Source organism: Daktulosphaira vitifoliae, unplaced genomic scaffold (assembly GCF_025091365.1).
Source record: "Daktulosphaira vitifoliae isolate Bord-2020 unplaced genomic scaffold, ASM2509136v1 Scaffold_3, whole genome shotgun sequence".
In the NCBI taxonomy this organism is placed as follows: Eukaryota; Metazoa; Arthropoda; class Insecta; order Hemiptera; family Phylloxeridae; genus Daktulosphaira; species Daktulosphaira vitifoliae.
In genome coordinates this window covers 38,329,097-38,348,876 of record NW_026099574.1, presented here as the reverse complement: position 1 = coordinate 38,348,876, position 19,780 = coordinate 38,329,097, and the positions used below count along the sequence as shown (strand labels likewise).

General features: G+C 35.7%; 1 protein-coding gene across 2 annotated transcripts; it reads left to right on the top strand.

Annotated features, from left to right (window-relative positions):
* Positions 1-9,517: 9,517 nt before the first annotated feature.
* Positions 9,518-14,688, top strand: LOC126900384 (gastrula zinc finger protein xFG20-1-like). 2 transcript variants are annotated; one of them, XM_050676056.1, is made up of 2 exons: positions 9,518-10,013; positions 11,712-14,688. In XM_050676056.1, exon 2 carries the CDS (start codon positions 11,723-11,725, stop codon positions 14,102-14,104), a length of 2,382 nt encoding a protein of 793 aa, XP_050532013.1. In that variant the 5' UTR covers positions 9,518-10,013; positions 11,712-11,722; the 3' UTR covers positions 14,105-14,688. The 2 variants fall into 2 exon arrangements, with proteins under 2 accessions (XP_050532013.1, XP_050532014.1); XM_050676057.1 differs by lacking the exon at positions 9,518-10,013 and adding an exon at positions 10,275-10,578.
* The last annotated feature ends 5,092 nt before the right edge of the window (positions 14,689-19,780 follow it).

The following is a 19,780-nucleotide window of genomic DNA, read 5'->3' as shown; positions in this document are numbered from 1 at the left end:
TTATTGCGGAAGAACATAAAATTTAACGTACATTAAGTGGTCGACTCATAATACTTATATACTTACCTAATAAAAAAAGATTCAACTTAAAATCATTATTTTAACTATTTGCATATTATTTTGACGATATTTTCTCATTAAAGTATCATAGTAAATTCAATTGGTACAATCGACATTATTTAAGAATAAAAATAGTGGGAAATAATTTTTTCAAAATTCAGAACATAAGAATAAAAATTATTTTCTGAATATTTAAAAATAAACTGATCGATTTAAATAACTAGTAATAATTTTTGTAAGGAAAATTAGTGGTATCAGAGTCGTATCTTTCATGAAATATAAAAATTAGATACCGTATCTGATTGTACGTATAGTGATTTGTTTATATTTTTATTTATCCAAAAAAAAAAAAAATTAAATGCCAACCCTGATAAAATTATTGCTATAGTAATCTAACAGATTATCAAAATCAACAAGATGTTTATTTAAACCGACATTATTGAAAAAAAAACGTGTATTTTTAATTAAACAACGTAGTTTTATCTACTCGATTAAATGTAATTATGTAAACTAATAAAAAATAATTATTTATCACTTCCAATTGTTAATTTATTGCCCGTGACTTTTAAAACAGCAGTCTAAAAGTTGCCAAACCAACGGGATTAACTATTTTGTACTCAATCGTAGAAAGATGAAACTTTTATTCTTTTTCCGTTCCTTATTGTTAAATAAACTTGTCAAACGTGCCCGGGACATTTTGTATACACAAACGTATGATATGTGCACGCCCCCTCGATTCCATTACAATGTCTGCAGTAAACACCCCCCAATTTGTCAAACAACACTCGACCACTTCGAGTCAGGATAAACAGCTGTGGGTATTTTAATGTTAAACTGTAAGTAGCGTGCAATTTAATAGGAGAATCGCAACCGATAGTTATAAGTAATTAAATATGCCGCCGGACCGTTAATTTATCCAACACACACAAATACGTCATTATAAATACTCCAGCGAAATAACAACGAAATTCGCTTTCGAGTTCAATAGACTTTAAACCGCTACATTTGGAAAAATCATAAATCCCCAGCCTTGTTGTGGTAGGTGTGCGCGAAGAACTGTTACGCCCGTTTGACGGATGGACTGCGATTCACGATTAAGTCCCATTGAGTGTTATCATTGTGCGTGTTCCAACACACTGCTGCCGTAAGTTGGGAAAAACCGCAGTCGCCTTTATGGTCGGCAAGGGATGAAAACGTTTGGGGGGCCCGGCGGAGTCGCATTACGAGAGGAAAAATCAAGGTCGCATTGTACAGCAGCGGTCAACAATGTATTAATGCGACCCGGAGAGATGATCAACTGGAACGTCACAAAATATTCGGTTCTATTGGACGTGCAATCAAATTTCTATGAAACACTCGAACTTGTGGCAGAGGTAAGGAACACAAATGATTAAGTGGCCTACGGCAGACAAGTGGAAAAGTTTGCACAAAAGTTTTTCCGGGTCATTAATTACAACGTAATATCCTCTTACTTGTACGTAAACGCAATATCGTTTTTCCGTACAGCCTTCGTTCATTATAATATCAAAGATAAACATTTGTCTCACTATTAATATAAACATGAACAGGTGAATACAGTTTGGAAACCTTTATGTCCGCGATAATGCTCGGCTTAGTTTATTGCCAATAAAAATATATCATATTGCCCAATGAGTACTTTACGCTTGAATTGCTAATTTTTCTTATCAGTTTTGGCCAAGCAAAATATTGACCATAAAATTCATCGAGTCCGTCGATAATTACATTAATTTTTTGTTTTTCACATTTTTTGGTAAGATCTCTGTAGTGGGTTCGCTTCAACTTTGTTATACCGCCAGTAGAGTATTTAGACAATTTCTGTGGTGATCCAGTGAGCTTTTATAACTTGTTGAGCAGTGGGGATATTCAACCGCGCACTACATCCGGTTACCATGATTTTATTATGTCTGTGGTGACATCCGGACCCCAAGCACCCCCGTAAATACGCCACTGACGTCAACGACTTCAATTTTAAATTATACAATAATTATTGTTGTACATGCCGTTTACAACCCTACTGAGTTACATTGTAATACAAGTCCGTGTAATTGTATTCTTATACGGTTTTATTCGTGTGTTTGTTTTATTAAAAAGTTTTAAAATATAGGTGATCCTTCTTTTTTTTATGAATAAAAATGAGTAATCTCGGTGTGATTTTGAATTTATATTTAAGACTAATTAACAATATATTTTTAGAAAAAAAAAATGTTTATTTGTAAAATATTGTTATAGTAATACAACTTGTACAAGAGAGTGGAAAAATGTCTCGTACTTAGAAGTTTTCATTCGAACATTTTCCAAGTAGTTCTTCAAGTATACTTTTATATTATGATACAACACGAAACAATAAATTCAAAAACGCACTGTCACATGAAATATAAATAACTAATAAAAAATATAATTAAAAACTTTAAAATTAATTTACAGTCGACCGCTTCAAAAAACTATAAACGTTGACAAACCTCAAACACTTTCAGTCTTACAAAAACGTCTGATAAATTTATATACGATAAATATTAATTATTAATTTTAAAAGAATAAATAATAAACAAAATTTTTGTTCCTACACAACTCATTATCATCTGTGTAAACTAACCTCTTGATTTTGTCGTGCTTTTATATTTTTTTTCTGGACATACTCAAGTTTATTTATTTACTATTTTTAAATATTCTCATTATTGAGTTGATTCGAGGAATTCATAATTTATACTTCAACATACTTAATGTGGTGCAAATTAAAAAAAACGTAAAAGTTTATAAACTTACACCACTCCCTTAGAGCGGAGCTCAAGTAAATTTGCAAAATAAACGCAGTTACATAATCCAACATTTTACACGTTTAATTTAATTAATAGCTCATGTGTTTTCTTGCAAACTAATTTCAAAATGACTATTGTCGTCTTTTTCAACAAGACCAAATGAATCATTTTAGTTCTTGGAAGTAAGAAAATAGGATCTCCATGAGGTCTATGAGGTCTAGAGTATTGTCAAATTTGTTAAAAACCGCGACGGATGTGTCTGTATGAAAATCGAGTGCCTGAAAACGTATTGACTTCCTTCCGGACCCTGCACATTATAATATATATATATATATAAGGCTAATATAATTATCAGTAGGTGGTCTTCCAGCTGTGCGTCATGTTCTAACGCCATAAATTCCAATACATTATAGAAATCCTGCGATGTCCAAGTGCGTATTTTGTAATGTTTTATTTTTGGACAGATAAAAGAAATACGCATGAAAGGATCGCGTAGATAATCAATTAGTAAATTAAATTTACTCCGACCGTATATTGCAAAGCAACACATGTATAGAAATGAATAACGCAGGGCGTCATTTTAGATTGTACTTGGACTAGGACAATCTTTTGACCTATTTGGTCCATCAGTTCATAAGGCCGTTCACGACTAATCTCCCATAATTAAACCATTAAACTTATTTTAAATAAAAAATAAAAGAATGCTCAATAAATGGCTTTAAGATTTTTCATTTTTTTTTTTTTTACAGTTTTAACATATAAAATTAATATTTTCAACATGTTTGCCAGTTTATAGGCTTCTAATTAATTATGTTATCAATTAATAAAAAATAACACTTCGCAGTAAAGTTATTGTACATATAAAATGGTTTTGTTTAAGATCAAGTGATAACCCAAAAAATTGAAACATCTATGATTACTATTACACATTGTGATTTCATAAGTGCGCAATTTATCAAAATCTATCGAAGAAAATATAATTTTTTCATAAAATGAAATTTTATTTTCACGACTAAAATTTGGTTTTTATTGTATTTCATAGATTGGATTTAAATGATCCGATATGTTTCGACCCGATATGAGTATAGTACGACCGGCCTTGATTTATTGAAAATTTAGACTAAGTGAAATACCCAAGTTGTTTCACCCCCAAAATAACGCCACTAGAATAGTGTAGAGAGTCAAGCGAAATACAATGGAAATACGTACGATACAGCAAAACAATACCAAATTAAACTCATTATTCTACTTCCTCAAAAAAATTTAAATTAAATATGAAACAATCAGCAGCTGCTAAAAATTTTCCTAGGCGAAATTTCTGACAAAAATTTTACTTATGTTTTTTGTAACAGATTGAGTGATTATTAAAAGTATTAATAAATATATTTGTGAGCGACCTGAGAAGGATCAAATACCATTATTTTTAGCATTACTTTAACAATTTTAACTCTTACCTCAGACTTAAATATTTCCATTAACCTCCGCTATAATGATTCACAGTTACTTCAAATCACTACTGTGTAAATATGAATTTTTCAGGATTGAACCATGTCAGTGGGATTGTACTTGAGTATAGAGAGGGGCGTTTTTTAAATATGAATGTTTCTAATTCAAAACATTATTTGAAAAATATACTTGTATTAACAGATTCTGAGTTTTGATCGAATTTTTACGAATTGATGTACCCAATGTGGTGTATTGTAAGTTTTGTAAATTTTTTAATATGTCAGTAAATTCAAGGAAAACAAATCCATAAAACTCTACTTCCACAAGTATTCAACTCCAGTTTTTAACTAGTTCAAAAATGTCAACAACATTCACCGACAGTACACAACAAAATAATGTTTCCTATCTAAAACTTTAAAATGTACCGACATTTTCGTAGAACCGTTAATTTTTATGCTTTGCTAAATTCATACGTGTCATTACAGTAATAAGCACAATGCAGATGTGTGTGGGTATTGTATTTTTTGTCGGTCTATAAAACGTTATTATAATTTGACATGGGTCCATCGCGGACTTTGCCCGGTCTTGTCACCGTAGGTACCCTCACACAGTGTGTCTACTACACATAGTGGTCTAGGATTATTTTTTTCTGATACATGTATCTTCTTCGATATTTTTTTTAATTCCTTTAGAATTCCTTTTGGTATATACATGGAACAACTACCTGTGGATAGTAGAAAAATAACAATCATTTATGTACATATGATCAGGGTTATTANTAATTCCTTTAGAATTCCTTTTGGTATATACATGGAACAACTACCTGTGGATAGTAGAAAAATAACAATCATTTATGTACATACGATCAGGGTTATTAAAAAAAAAATTATTTAGAAATTTCCAGAATATTTGGAGGTTGATGTTTCATCTAACACACATTTTATGAAATAGCTCAAAATACTAAATGCTAAACAACAAATTTACACGAACGGTAAAACATTGTTTGGATAAAACATGAAAACCTATAAAATTAATGTTTTTTTAACATTAAACCACTCACTCCTTTCAATAATGTCATATACAATTTAATTACCAGGACGAGAGGAAATCATTTTTTCTTAGATAAAAAAAATGTTACTGAAGTATTCTACAGAGTGTTCGTAAGTTAAGGAAACAATTGTTACAAACAATGAGAACAATAGAAACCCATTTCCTTACTTGCTGAACACCTTATAAAAATATAACGTATTTGATTTATTCATGTTATCAGAATGCTTTAAAAGGATAGTAAATCTCAGCAAATAATTATACCTAAAACTCAATACTTGACTGCTTGAAATCAAATTAAATTATCTATTTTCTATATATTTTTATGTATTTTAGGTTTTTTTAAAATAGCTCTCCTGAATAATTATGTTTTTTTACACGATGTCGATGAAATTAGATTGCGAAATGGTAAGTTTTGTGTACCAAATAATAAATCTTATAAATTTTACATTAACTGGATGATAAAAAAAAAGATATAAGATTACAATGTGATAATATTGTAAATCATTAAATAGCAATAAATAAATTCTGATAATCAATATATCTGGTTTTTATACAGTAAGAATAAAAAGTTATTCATAGCATGTATATTTCAAAAAGTTTTACTTTTGAAAAATATGAGTAAGATTTAAACAACTTTTTAAATTTATCATCAAAATGAACATCAACAACATTGAACGGATATTTTGTAAATGACTCACAAAAATCTGAATAATTTGAATCTATTATGATAGCATTTCAAGGTATATGCCTTGTATTTTCATTTAAAGGTCAAATAAAAGGTTGTCGACTGGAAAGAATCATTAACAAAACTGAAAAGTAACACTTGTACAACACGATGAATAATATAGTTGCAACGAATGTATTTAAGTAATGTTGATTTTTAAAGTAATTCTTTTGCCGGGTGCACAGATTTAGTAGTTTTACTGAATTTATCTGAATTGTATAAAAAAAATCTGACGAATGGCCACACCGGAGTAATTTTTTATCCGGCGATAGAAATTCTTTGAAGTACTTGCTACGTTCATTATTATTGCATTTTCTTCTAAAGGGTTGAAAGTAGTTGATTCGGCACACAAACCTTATGGGAATAACCTCATTTTTATTTCTCGCGAAGTCAAAACTTAAAAATCACTATACATTTTTTAGTGACTATTTAGGCGCAATTAACTGCTGCATTTTTTTTTAATTGAAAATTATCAAAAATTCATTCACTTCTGTTTCAAGGTAGACTGTTGTGACGCGATACACAGCAAAGGAAAACCAGCCGGGTCGGTAAAAATCACCTTTTTCGGACCGCTAATCCCAAAGATTATGTGAACGACCGAAAAGTTTAAACACTACAATATCTCATGTTAGCGTCTCCGTGGAGCGATAAAGAAATTATTATTTTATATTTTATAGAGTACATTTATCGATGGCTACAATTTTTATAGAGCATCGTCAACAAAAAATAAAAATCCGTTTTGTGTTTAACAAATAACATTTGGTAATACTTGAGATAGTATTATTTTGTTGCACTAGACACGAACTAAGAAAACTCTAACGATACTAAAAAATATATAGAAAATGTTGATGTTATTTACAATTTTTTGTTTTCGTTTAAATGAGTATGTATTAGTCTAATCAGATAGAACATTTACAAAACCAGACGCTCAAAACCTATTTGCAAAAACAATTGACAAAAAACACTGAGTAAATAAAATTTCCAGCCTTAAAATTAACATTGAGGCAACTTAAGTTACACGGAAGTTCTTAAAATATGTAAATGATATAATATCAATCTTTAATTTATGAAATCATCAATGAGGAATAAAACGATCATTGCCATGGTGACTTATGATCAAAACAAAACAATAAATTGTTTTATTATTTTTGCTGAAACATTAAAATTACCTCATATATATTATTGTTGACATTTTAAAAGGGCTACGTTATACCGTCATAAACATACGATGGACTGTATTATTAAGAAATGAACATAATAAAGAATTTGATTAATGTTATTAAATGGAGTTTTAAGATACAATTGTGCCACTTTAATGTTTTAATAATATTATTTGTTGTAACATGAAAAAAACAAAGTTGTTCAATATAATGTACAATGGTACTTATTAGTGGTATAAATTGGAGCGTATACAATTACTATTGTATGTAAAATAATATTAATAATAACACCAGGGCTAGGAACTGACATAATTTCGGTTTTTAACAATTTTTCTTATATCAAGTCAATTAGTTCATCAATTTTGAATTTTTTTCAATACATGATTGCCTAAAAGAAAATATTATGAAACCGTCTTTGAAACCTTAATTGAACTCAAACTTTATAAGGTCAAGTTTTATTTAAAATCAAAAATATATTTAAAATATTAATTTAAAGTTAAAAAATAACTAATACATTTATTTTTATTAAAAATCATTCGAGGATTTAAAAAATATAACTTTTCTAAACAATTAAATAAATCAATTATAATAAAGTTATTACCTTTAGTTCAAAGACTGTTATTATAACACATCGCATTTTTAAAATATATTTGTACACTTCAAAATTCCGTTTCTTGATTTTATCAATGTCTCAAGAGTTTTTTTTATTATTAGTAGTAAAGTCACAACTAGTAGTAGTTGAGAATTTCAAAATTGTTTGTTTCTTATTTTTGATAATATTAGTTGTAGACTTTACAAACTAATGAAAACTATTTGACACACTAATAAAGTAAAACATTTATTAGTTGTTCCTGAGCTTTTATGTATTTGCCAATTGATCTATCAATAAATTCACAAAGACATTTTCTTCGACATTTATGCCGAAAATAAAATAATCATTTAACATTAGAAAATCTAATTAAATACTTAGTACAGTAGTTCTTTTTTATCTAAGAGAGGTATTATATAGAAAATTTAGGATGGCTTCAATATCAGAAGGCTTATCGATAAATAACTACAATTTGTTATGGTTTACAAAGACTTTGATTGATCCTAAAAACTTAAAGGTGAGATCGTGTATAATTGTACAATAGTATTATTTTTCCGTGTACTTTTATACAAACAAATTTTTATTATAACGCCTTTCACCTTGATTTTTTTAACATATTTCCTGCAGAAAAATGCGAGTAAATATTTATGTTATTTCGTTTTCTTACCGCAAACGTTATTTAAACCATTTAAGAAACATCGCATTAGAAATAGTAATTAGACATTTATTTTTTATCGATCGAACAGACTACAAAAAGTTGACCACACTCCAGTATTGTTTGCCGAGTTCTAATCAAACAAAAAGTGAACTATCCGTCAAATATTATAATCGTCACAGCTCGCAGATGTGTGGGGACACCGTCCGTCGCCTTGTACGTGAATATACATACATTTATATATATTCAGGAGAATATACACACACACACAAGTACACTGGTCGATCGATACTTCGCAGAATACATGTAAACGAAAACGACCGAGATGGAGATTTACATGGGAAAAGCGCCTCTGCTGGACTTAGTGGTCCGCACGTGCGACGTTATAGTTTTGTTACTCGCATACATTATTATTATTATTATTATTATAAATAATAACGATATTTCAAACAGCTGGACCCTCCTCCGCATTAATAATATGTGTGCGGAAGACGGGGTAAGACAGAGAGGAGAAGGCGTCGTGACCGTCGCCGGGGGCTAGGAGGGAGGGCTGATGTCACCTTGGTACGAGCGGGAGAAAGATGGGAAAAGCGGAAAGCTGGTGTGTACGGCACCGGTCAACTTCGGAGGAGAAAGTCGGCTGATGGAAAGGGCGAGTGGGTAGGAAGGGGGATGAATATTATTCTCGGAAGCTATTCGCATTTTCGGACGCTACGAGTACGTGTGTGTGTGAATATCTGAGAACGACACACGCACGCACCGCCATCTCCAGCGGCCTCCCTCTCCTGTATCGCCGTCGTCCACCACCAAAAACTACCCTTCGGCCGAACGTTTATACAGCGGGAATCGGCCGTCGCCGCCGCTGGGTAGTACGTCCGGCCGCCGTCAGGGGTTGCTGACGCATGTATGTGTGTATATGCCCAGTACACTGTAGTATATAGTAGTGGTCATCGCGTGCGGCACGGGGTCCCCTCCCCCGCCATCTACCCCCACCGATGCTACCCCCGTCGGTGGTCGTCGGTCGGCCGCTCGGGCCCGCGGACCGGCGGCGGCATTCGAAATTTTCAGTCTTCTCGGTCACTCTGTCGGCATTCGGTTCGTGTTTCCCCCGAGGCACACGCACCCCGTCAATCGGTGCGCTCACACGTTTATCCAACGTCGTCGAACACATTGTTTCCGGCCGATACCACTAGTGAATAACAACACACAACCGTACAGTGAAATATATATTTTTTAATTCATTCTACGTTTATTGTAATCAAAAACTCGTTTTTTTATTATTTCTATCCGAACAACGATCCGATCATTGCCGGTGGAAAAATTCAGTGCGCCCAAATAACCGTCAAATGTTAATCGCGAAACGTGTTGGCCGGTCGACCGGCGGCGGTCGGACCGCGTTATGATAGCCGCCGACATCAACACGGCCACTATCATTGTCAACTTTGCCGTCGCAAAAACATCGCCGGCACCACCGGCAGAACACACGACGACGGTCAGCTGATTCTCATGCGCTCCCACGCTGATCACTTCAGTACACATTGTTTTACTTGAGGTGAGTGTTTTTCATTATTTTTATTTCGTTTTTTTAGTCAACGAAAATGAGTTTCACAATTATATACGTACAAAATTTCTCGAATTTAATGATGAGTTGTTGATGGCGTCGGCCGACACAAACGCCGTAAACCAATAGTACAGAAATACACTAGTTGCCAGTAAATTACACGTTAGATTTTCCGACTTCGATAAGAGTCACCGCCATCACAGATAACAATCAATTATTGCCGAAATTTATTGTATTCAATTGTGTGTAAATCGGTTCGGATTCCCTTTCAATACATGTATCGAATAGTACGCTGTTTGGTTTAATAGCGAGCGGACGAGTTCGAAAATTATTAAACTCTTTATACGGTAATTATCGATTAAACGGATTTCGTTTTCATGGCGTTGAATTTGAATTTATTTTAGTTTTATAATATTATTTCGCTTTAAAAGTGGTAATTATTATCGTCGGAACAAGTTGGTTTTTTGTTATTGTGTGATGAATCACTGTGGATACTAACTCGTTCTGAATAAACGCCTTACATATGCCTCTTGTGACTCATCTACCCCTGGACACGGTAAATGTTGTTTTTGAGATTATTATTATTATACTTTTTAATAATCTTTATTTTAAATATCACGGCTCAACATTCAATGAATTACACTAGTCGTACTATAATGCTGTGAATAACAATCGATTATTATTGTATTCATAAATTATTACATTTAGCGAAATTTTTATTATTTTATTATTAATTTACTATTATTATTGAATTTAATGGTCGTCTAATTATACATTTTTCATTAATTATTTAATTATTTTCATGTTCAAAGTTAACAATTTACTATCCAAAGTAGTATTTTTTTTATTTAAAGGTTTATTAGTGTTGAAAAAACATATATTTATACCAAAACGGCTTTAATCGTTCTAGAAATTGTAGCTTAACAATGTTTTCTAAAAATACTCGAAACTTATATTTTTAACATACCAGTATTATTACGTTAATACATATAATTAAAAATTATTGTTATTGAAATTTCAACATTGAATATTAATAGATAATATCGCATTATTTGATTTATGACTTGAAAAATAGTTTTTAACCGTCACAATGTACACCTCGTATCGTGTTCGACCGTCGCGCCACCTTATCGTCTTAAAAGGCCGTCGTGTTTGTCTTCAAAGGTTTTTATTACTCAAGCCCGACCTCGACCTTGACATACCAATTTCTTTTGACTTTTGCCGCCCTACAAAATTAACAAAATGTCCTGTGTAATTTTTAATCACGCTAATTCTTTTCATTTGCAATAAAATCCAATGGAATATTGTTAGTTAATATCGCCGACGTTAATTACCTGTAGAAATATCCGTTTGTTCTACAACGCGGTTTAATATCTTTATGTGTTAATTATAATTAACAATAGACAAGTACGAGGGGAGGTGACGATTATCAGTCGAACGGTATGCGATTGAATTATTATTGTACGGTCTGTGTAAACTTGTCACCGCCGCCGGGACGAGACCGAGAGGAGGGTTGGGCGAGGAGGTACCACCACGCGATACGTGTACTCCGCCACCTCTGGGCCGGGGGCGGCAGGGTCAATTCCTACGGGACAAATCATACGCTGTACGAGCACGCTTACACCGCAATAAATAATCGAAATGGTGTTTACTTTTTTTCACGATTTTCTTTTTGTTTTTCTGTTACAGCGCTCTTAATCATGGAAATGCAGATTAGTAACGCGACCGAGTTCCCCTTGTACCACTCGATGGCTACGGGACCGCATTCGTTCCAGTTGCCGGGTGCCATTCCACCGGTCAGCACCATTCCCTACAAGAACAGTATGTTTCCCGACAGGTTGGGCTTCTATTACGATTCGGCAGGCGTCACGCACCCCGTACAAATTGATCGGTGTGAACGGTGCTATGTCGAACTTCCCGGAGGAGGCGTCCATCATTTTGGCAAGCGGGTGTGTGGCATGTGCATAGCCAAAGAACAGCAGGTGTCGCCCAAAGTGGAAACGGAAATTCTAGACTTGGACTCCCAGCAGGTCATGTCTCAGCAGCAACAGCAACAGCAGCAACAACAACAGCAAGAAAGTAAGGCGTTTTTACAACAAGACAGCAAAACGTTTTTGCAACAAGACAGCAAAGCGTTTATGCAACAAGACACCAAAGCATTCTTACAACAAGACAAAGGATTTCTTCAACAGTCCAGTGGTGTGCCGCCCGGATACGACAGGCCCCCTCCGTCGGCCGTCGAGTGGCCCGGATACTTCCAGGCGCAACAAAACACTTTGTCCGGTGAACACTTGTCGCCCGATTACAATAATGTGACCACTACAACGACGACACCACCTACAATGATGGGCGGCTCTCCACCGTCCGACATGCAACAACAATACGGTGGTGGCTTTGACGGCGGCAGTTACCAGGTTGATACCAACCACCAAACGGCTGGCGCCGGCGGAGGATCTTCCGGAAAAGGCAACGGCTCGTGGAAATCGAACGAAGCTCGCCGCGCTAAAACGTACGAGTGTCCGGCCTGTGATAAATGGTTCACCAGCTCCGGTCACCTGAAGAGGCACTACGGTACTCAGCTTCACAAGAACGCGGTCAAGCAGAGTGGCAAACCGGACCCTGCATTGTTACCCATGAAACACCATTACCATCCGTACAGGGACCCCGCTTATGTTGCTCAACAAAAGCTCAAGCAACAACAGCAGAATGGAGGCAGCACGCATAAGCAGCAGGCCATGATGATGCCGCCCGATTTCCGTCCGGTTACCTCATCTTCATCATTCAGTACCGATTCTTTTTTAGAGCTGACTCCCCCAAACCTGACAGCAAGCCTCTCGGACAGTTTGGGGGGAACCCAATTCCTACCGGCCCAGCAGCCACCAATCAGCAGCAGCACCAACACCAACAGCAACAGCAATACGGCAGATTTCATGGGCGTGACCCAAATTTCTTCGTCGTACCCCAACAACACCAGCAACAGCTACCAGGACCACCAAACGGTGCATATGCACCACCACCTCCACCACCAGCGCCAAACCATGTTATACCAAGAGCACCCATCGACAGTGGATCAGCAAGTGCATTCGGCATACCAGCGCTCCCAGATCACGGATACCATCCAGCAGCCTTACACCACCCAGGTTTCTATGACCCCTCAAATTACCAACACGGATTTGTACACCACTATGGCCGGCAATAACGATGGCGGCCAGTTTGATCAACAACAGTTATACTTACAACATCACCAGCTCCAACAGCAGTATCTTCAGCAACAGCAAATATCATCTGTACAACTCCACCACCAACATAATTTATTGGGCGTCAAAACGGAACCCTTGGACTCGTTGCACGGCGACTACAATAACAGCGTAGACACCCCTCTGGCTAGCCCGGACTCGAGCAGCGTTGACCAGTATAAGGGGCTGTTGGTCGTAGCCACCATACCGACGGCGGACGAAGACAACACGTTGGGCAGTGATGGATCCGTCGACTTAGAATCAACCATATCTTGTTCGTCTTCGGCCGACATTATCGGTCAGATGAACAATGGCGTAGGCCGAGACTGCTCGCAGTCGTCGTCGTCGGCGTCGGCTATGAAAAAGTTTCGAAAAGCGACAAAAGTGACATGCGAACTGTGTAACAAAGACTTCACGGACAAGTGCTACAAGACGCAACACGACCAACGGTTCCACAGTGGCGAAAAACCGTATCGATGTGGCGTTTGCGGTAAACGGTTCGGCGAACAAAAGCAATTGCACGTACACGAACTGCGGCACAACGACAGCAACAAGGCGTTCCCGTGTACCATGTGTACCAAGAGCTTTAATTTCAAAAACGATTTGGAACGACACTTTATGTCCAGTCATTCGGCCGACAAACCGTATCAGTGCGTTCAGTGCAAGAAAAAGTTTGTCCGCATGGATCATAAACGGCATCACGAAAAAACGCATGACGGGTCCGAGGAGAAGACCAAGAAGAAAAAGAAGGCAGCTATTCAGTCGGTCCAACCGGTGACCAACGACGATCACATGAAGATGACCACCGGCGTCCACATGTATGCAATGGCCGTCAATCATTCCTAATGATGTGTTTAGTACTCGTGTACGCCGTGATTCGGGTATTTTTTCCATTTTAATTATCACCTAAGTCAGACTTAAAAGTATAAAAATGTATTGTTTATAATTATTATTTCTTTTTTTTAAAAAAAAAAACACCACGAGTATTGAACTTATTAATTTTGAACGACTAATTTATAATTATTTAACAAGTTTACTTTTTTTTTATGTTGTACATAAATCAATAATTCAAAACTCAATGGGCATTACAATATTGTTAAGCGTTTAATTGATTATGTTTAAAGTAATATTAATATATACTTTGGCCAATATCGTCCTAGGACCTAGTTATGTAACCTAGTGTTCCTTTTGTTTTTTTTTTTGTTTTTGGAAGTGTTCCTGTATTGTTGCGTCGTTTGTTGATGGCTCAATATCCTTCCTTTAAACCCACATATACAGTAATACGTGTAATTATATTTGTTGACATATTTTTTTCGACTTTTTGGTACCAGTAACAATTATTTGCATTAGTTAAAAACATATCCCTGTGTTACATATCACACAACGACGCTATAGAATTAATTACAATTACCTTTACTAGAATATATAAATATATATATATTATGTAAAAAAAATTAATTAATTATTACACTCGTTTGTTTCGTACCTGCCTACTAATTTAAACGTTAGTATTTACCTATTTTTATTATGATTATTATTATTATTGTCAATGTATTATTTAATTATTACCATATGTATAACCTACCTATGATTTTTATGAAACCGACTATGATACATATATACATTCATATATACTAATATTTTTATTAAAATAGATCCAATTTGTTTGTTAGCTGTAATATTTTTTTAAACCGACGGGTGAATTCATCATGTAATTATTATTAATTATGTTTTATTTTTTTATCGCCCTCGTCCTTTTTATTTTGGTGCGAATTTTTAAGTTTTTTTTTTAAGATTTACATACAAGTTATGTTATTCTTGATCTTTGTATTATTATTTTTGTCCATATATTATTTTGATATAATATTATTATGTGTTATTTTTTTATTATTATTATTATTACAAATTTTGACAAGTGTTTTCTATTATTATTATTATTATTATTTTTTTTTTTTTTACGAAACTAATTTGTTTTGATTAATATAATGAAACAAAATATCGATAGTACAAATATGTACCTCGTAGCAATCGCGGAAGACTACCGAAATACTACTTGGTATTATAAAATATGAAAAAGGCATAAAAAAAAAAACCAATTTATATAAGTAAAATAATGAATTAATGACAATTGCGATTATAAATGCATATGTGTGTTAACATGTGTATGTATACGTATTGATGTATTAATTTGATTAGCGAAATTATTATTATTATTATTATTATTATTATTATAATTATTATTAATGTTTAAACGAGCAATAAATTTGTGTACATAACTGAAGAGAAAAAACAAAATAATAAAGATTGATTAGAATACATTTTGTGGTATATAATATAATTGCGTTTTTGTTTTATTAGAGTTAGTTCATCTTATAATTGATACGACTATTATTCCATTTAGGTTTGTGCGATTATTGTTAAATTATATGCCGTTGCAAAAAAAAAAATCAAAACTTTGGCTAAGTACGGCGGCGGTTACGACAACGTTTAATGTATTATTAGTGTTTGCTGTGCGAGTGGGTATCTGTTGGACGGTTGATGGGGTCGTGGATTTTGAACCTCGCAAAGACCCTTTTAATACGTCGTAGTCTCACCGCCAAAGGGATGCGGGAAGTGATTCTTATAGAGACAACCCCGAGCTTCTTCCAGTCTCACCTTTTCAGTTGGTCGAGCCTTTAACCTTATTTTTTTAAAGGTATTACGGTACACTTATTTCAAACCGATTGATGACGACGCGCGGCCCTCCCGACCAAATCACGTCCAGTTTTTTTGATCGGTTGTAAAAATGGTTTAACGTCAAATTACTCCGTAGAAATATTATTACAATATAAATAAGTTGCCGCCACGTAACATGTTGGTTTGAAAGCATAGCGAACTTTTTATAAAAAATGGTAATTATTTTTTAATTGTCAATGATTTAGAAATAGACACTACAGGTATTCATAACAACACCTATGCCGTGCCTAGTAATACATTTATGATGGGGTATAAAAAGTTGTACACAACACTTAAAGGCCAAACAACGTTTACTGTGAACAATTTAACTTAGATACGATTTGTGTCTACCCTCGACAAAATTATTAAGTAATTAGAATTACTATTTCAACGCCGTGCGCGTTTCAAAAGTGTTTTAATGTGTTTGTAAACACAGGTACGTTTTATGAAAAATTTTTAAATATTCAAAATCATATCTAATGGACTCTGTACGTTTTTCGTGGCAAACGACGAATTACACCGAATGAAACACACACATAAATGGGTAAAACAAAAGCAAACCTCCCCTGGTACACCATTTCAAGTGCGAAAAAAAGTACACGTAATGTGTTAAAAATGTGTACCCGAGAGAAAGTACGCCACATAAAACTAACATTATGACGTGCACTATCTCCGGTTCTCATCAACGTCAAAACGGTAAACACAAACAGGTAACGTTAATAGGCGCCGCACTCGAACTGGGCGCTGGGGGGGTTGTATTTTGACGGATATATTAATTTGGACGGTTCGATGCAGACGGAAACGGAAAGTTTTATTCGATTTCCGGTGATTTATCGTCGCCGTCAAAAATACCACGACGGCCGGTCGAGCTCAAAGTATAAAAGGACCGCTTTTGTGTAATAACATGTACCCGCAAAATTAGGACCGTATCGGCACGCCGTTAGTGCGTTTAACGCGACTGATCCTGGACGTGATAAGCGCCCAAAGGTATGCACGGAAAAAGCTCTGTCGTCGTTATGCACCTGACTGACTAGTGATAACAGTATAATTATTGTAGTTTCACGTATTCGATCGGTCGATTTGTTTTTTTTTTTTATTTAGTACTTATAAAACTGCGTTTGCAGGCTAAACGTTTCAATGACTCGGCCAAAGGCACCAAGGGTATAGCGGTTTTAAAGCTTTTGGCGCAGTTAATTCCGACGTCGAGTAGGGTCGCCCTCGTTAATTACAATAAAAACGTCTCGGACGCAACGTGGTGTTAGAGGGTTTTTTTTTTCGAACATTTGTGAAAACACGGCGAAACGCTCAGTGAGTCGAACACAACCGATAAAGGCTGTGCACAAAAGAAATTTCGGAGTAACGTTTTTTTTTTTTATAAAAAAATTTAGCGGCCGTTGCAGCCAATTATAAACGACGTTGCAGATACTACCCTTGGCGGTATAGATTTTATTTGTATGCGTTTTGCCATTTTTCGTCCGAAAATCCACTTTATCATACGGCACAACCCTCTCTCGCACACAGTGGCGGGCAGCTGCGCCGTATTTTGTCTTTCCCCTTTCCATAATCGTCTCCGTCTCTCTCTCTCCAACTCTCAACCGTCTACCACCGGCGTTCGTTACTCCTATTATTATCCGGTTATTCGCGCGCCGGATCTTCTCTGCCGATCATTGTGCGCCTGTTGCTGTTGTTGTCCCGCACCGCGAGAAGATCGGGTGCGCATAGGTATTAATATACGAGACTGTTACACGTGTAGCACACAAGAGGTGGCCGTTGTGTCGGATCCAGCGCCAGCAACCCCTTTGACAGTATCAAACGGCCCATGCTCTCTTCTCTCATACGTGTACGCCCAACGGTTCTCACGGTCTACCCGCGCGAAGAATCCGCCGATGCTGCCGTCGCGCACGGACAGCTGACTCCCAACGGATGTTTGCACAGGTGGCACTTACAACGGGGCTCTTCATTGCTGCGCCGCCGAGTTATATTAATTAAATTTTATATACAAAAAAAGGAAAAGCGACAACAACGAATCGGATCGTTCGGCATGCGGCTGGCGAGTCGGAGAAAATAATTGGTGTGCGAGGACTGTCGCGTTCGTCTACGTGTCGCTGGACGACTTCCGGTCGATCGTCTCTTGTTACACACACGCACAAGCCGCCAAAAAACTACCCTGACCGATACATGCTGAACTGCTTAAGGTCCGAGTCCGTGCAGCGATTTCACCGATACGCGGTACACGACATACTGCGAACAGGACCATTTGCAACGCGATACGCTTCTCGCTGTCTATTAATCATTTTCTAATGTCACCTCCGCTGTTCCATTACTCGTGACGTCCAACGGCCGTTATCGATTAAACATATATTCAGGACCATTTTCTTTTGGCGCCTGGCCGACATTTAACGACTCGGCAAGAGCGCTTTAAAAAAATATTTTCTAATTTGTGTTTCTCCTAGAAATCCAATGGCGAGACTTTGAAGGCTGACGATTCCGGAGAATAACAGCGCCGCCCTGGTATTATAATATATTCTAATGGATTATGCTACTCTCCTCCCGCTCCTTCAACCCTTTGGATTACGCTCAAAAATAACTGTTAAAATTCCCGTTCGATTGATATATATATACATGCACTTTTTTTTTTTTTAAGCATTTCGTATAATGAAAGACCGAGACCGTCCGGATTAACCCTTTCTGATGGTTTGTTCATCCGTTCCAGTTGTGTACTTTCCAATCGGTCGTTTCGGATTGATTTCGCGGTACGCGCACTCAAAGGCCCGGCGTGATTAGTTTCTGCATTGAAAACTCTATTATCACGACGACCATTAATTATGGGGATTCGATATTTCTCAAAGAAATATCGAATAGAAAAAAATTAATTAAAATCAGTATGTGAATGAAGCGTTTTCGTTGCGATTTGAGTGTCTTTAACTACAAATTCGTTTTTCTCATTGCAAAAAAAATCATCAGCGTGTACACGTTTACACAAAACAAATAAACGAGAGCAAAATAATTATTAAAACGCATAAGACTGCTAAATCGTTTAGACTTTATTTCTATCAGTTCTTGGGTGGATTTAAAAAAAAAAAAAATGCAAACATAATCGCGGACATAATGCATTTTTTTACAATTACTCGTAGTGGCGGTTACGCGAGGTGGATATAAAATCAAATAACTTATTTATTTGCTTTATTAACTGTTAAGTCGCGACAGTGTAAATCAAGTGTAACACATGGAAAAATGGGTTTTTAAAAAATTAGCCCCGTCAATCGTGAAAAGGTAAAACTTGTGAATAGGACCCGTCGCTACTCGGCAAGCGGTACTGCATTAAATATTAATAACCGCACTCGACACCGTGACAGTATTGTATTTATACACTCCAGTGGCATTGTAACACGACCGTCTCGGCGATACCCAAAGAAAAACTTAATATTGGCGCCTCTTTTCAAAAGTAAACAAAACTACCAAGTTCGGTCCCAAAAACTGCTGTTTTGACCGTTCCGGTGATTTTTAGGGTTTCTTTCTAATTTTAACCTTAGCCGTGTTAAGTATATGATTTTCTTAAATAATCTAATTAACGCAAGACGCGCAGAGTGATCGATTTTCATAGTATTTACCACAATTGGACTGTTTCGGCGTTGTACGTTATGTCTGACGTCGATAATCATCTTAAGTTTCGTGTCGCCAAGTCGGTCGAATTGATTTATTATTAAACACATAAAAACTTTATTAACGTGACTCTTGTGTGGACGGACCGTATGCGTGTGATACCGTCGTGCATTTATAATGCCAGTATTTTTTTTTTTTTTTTTT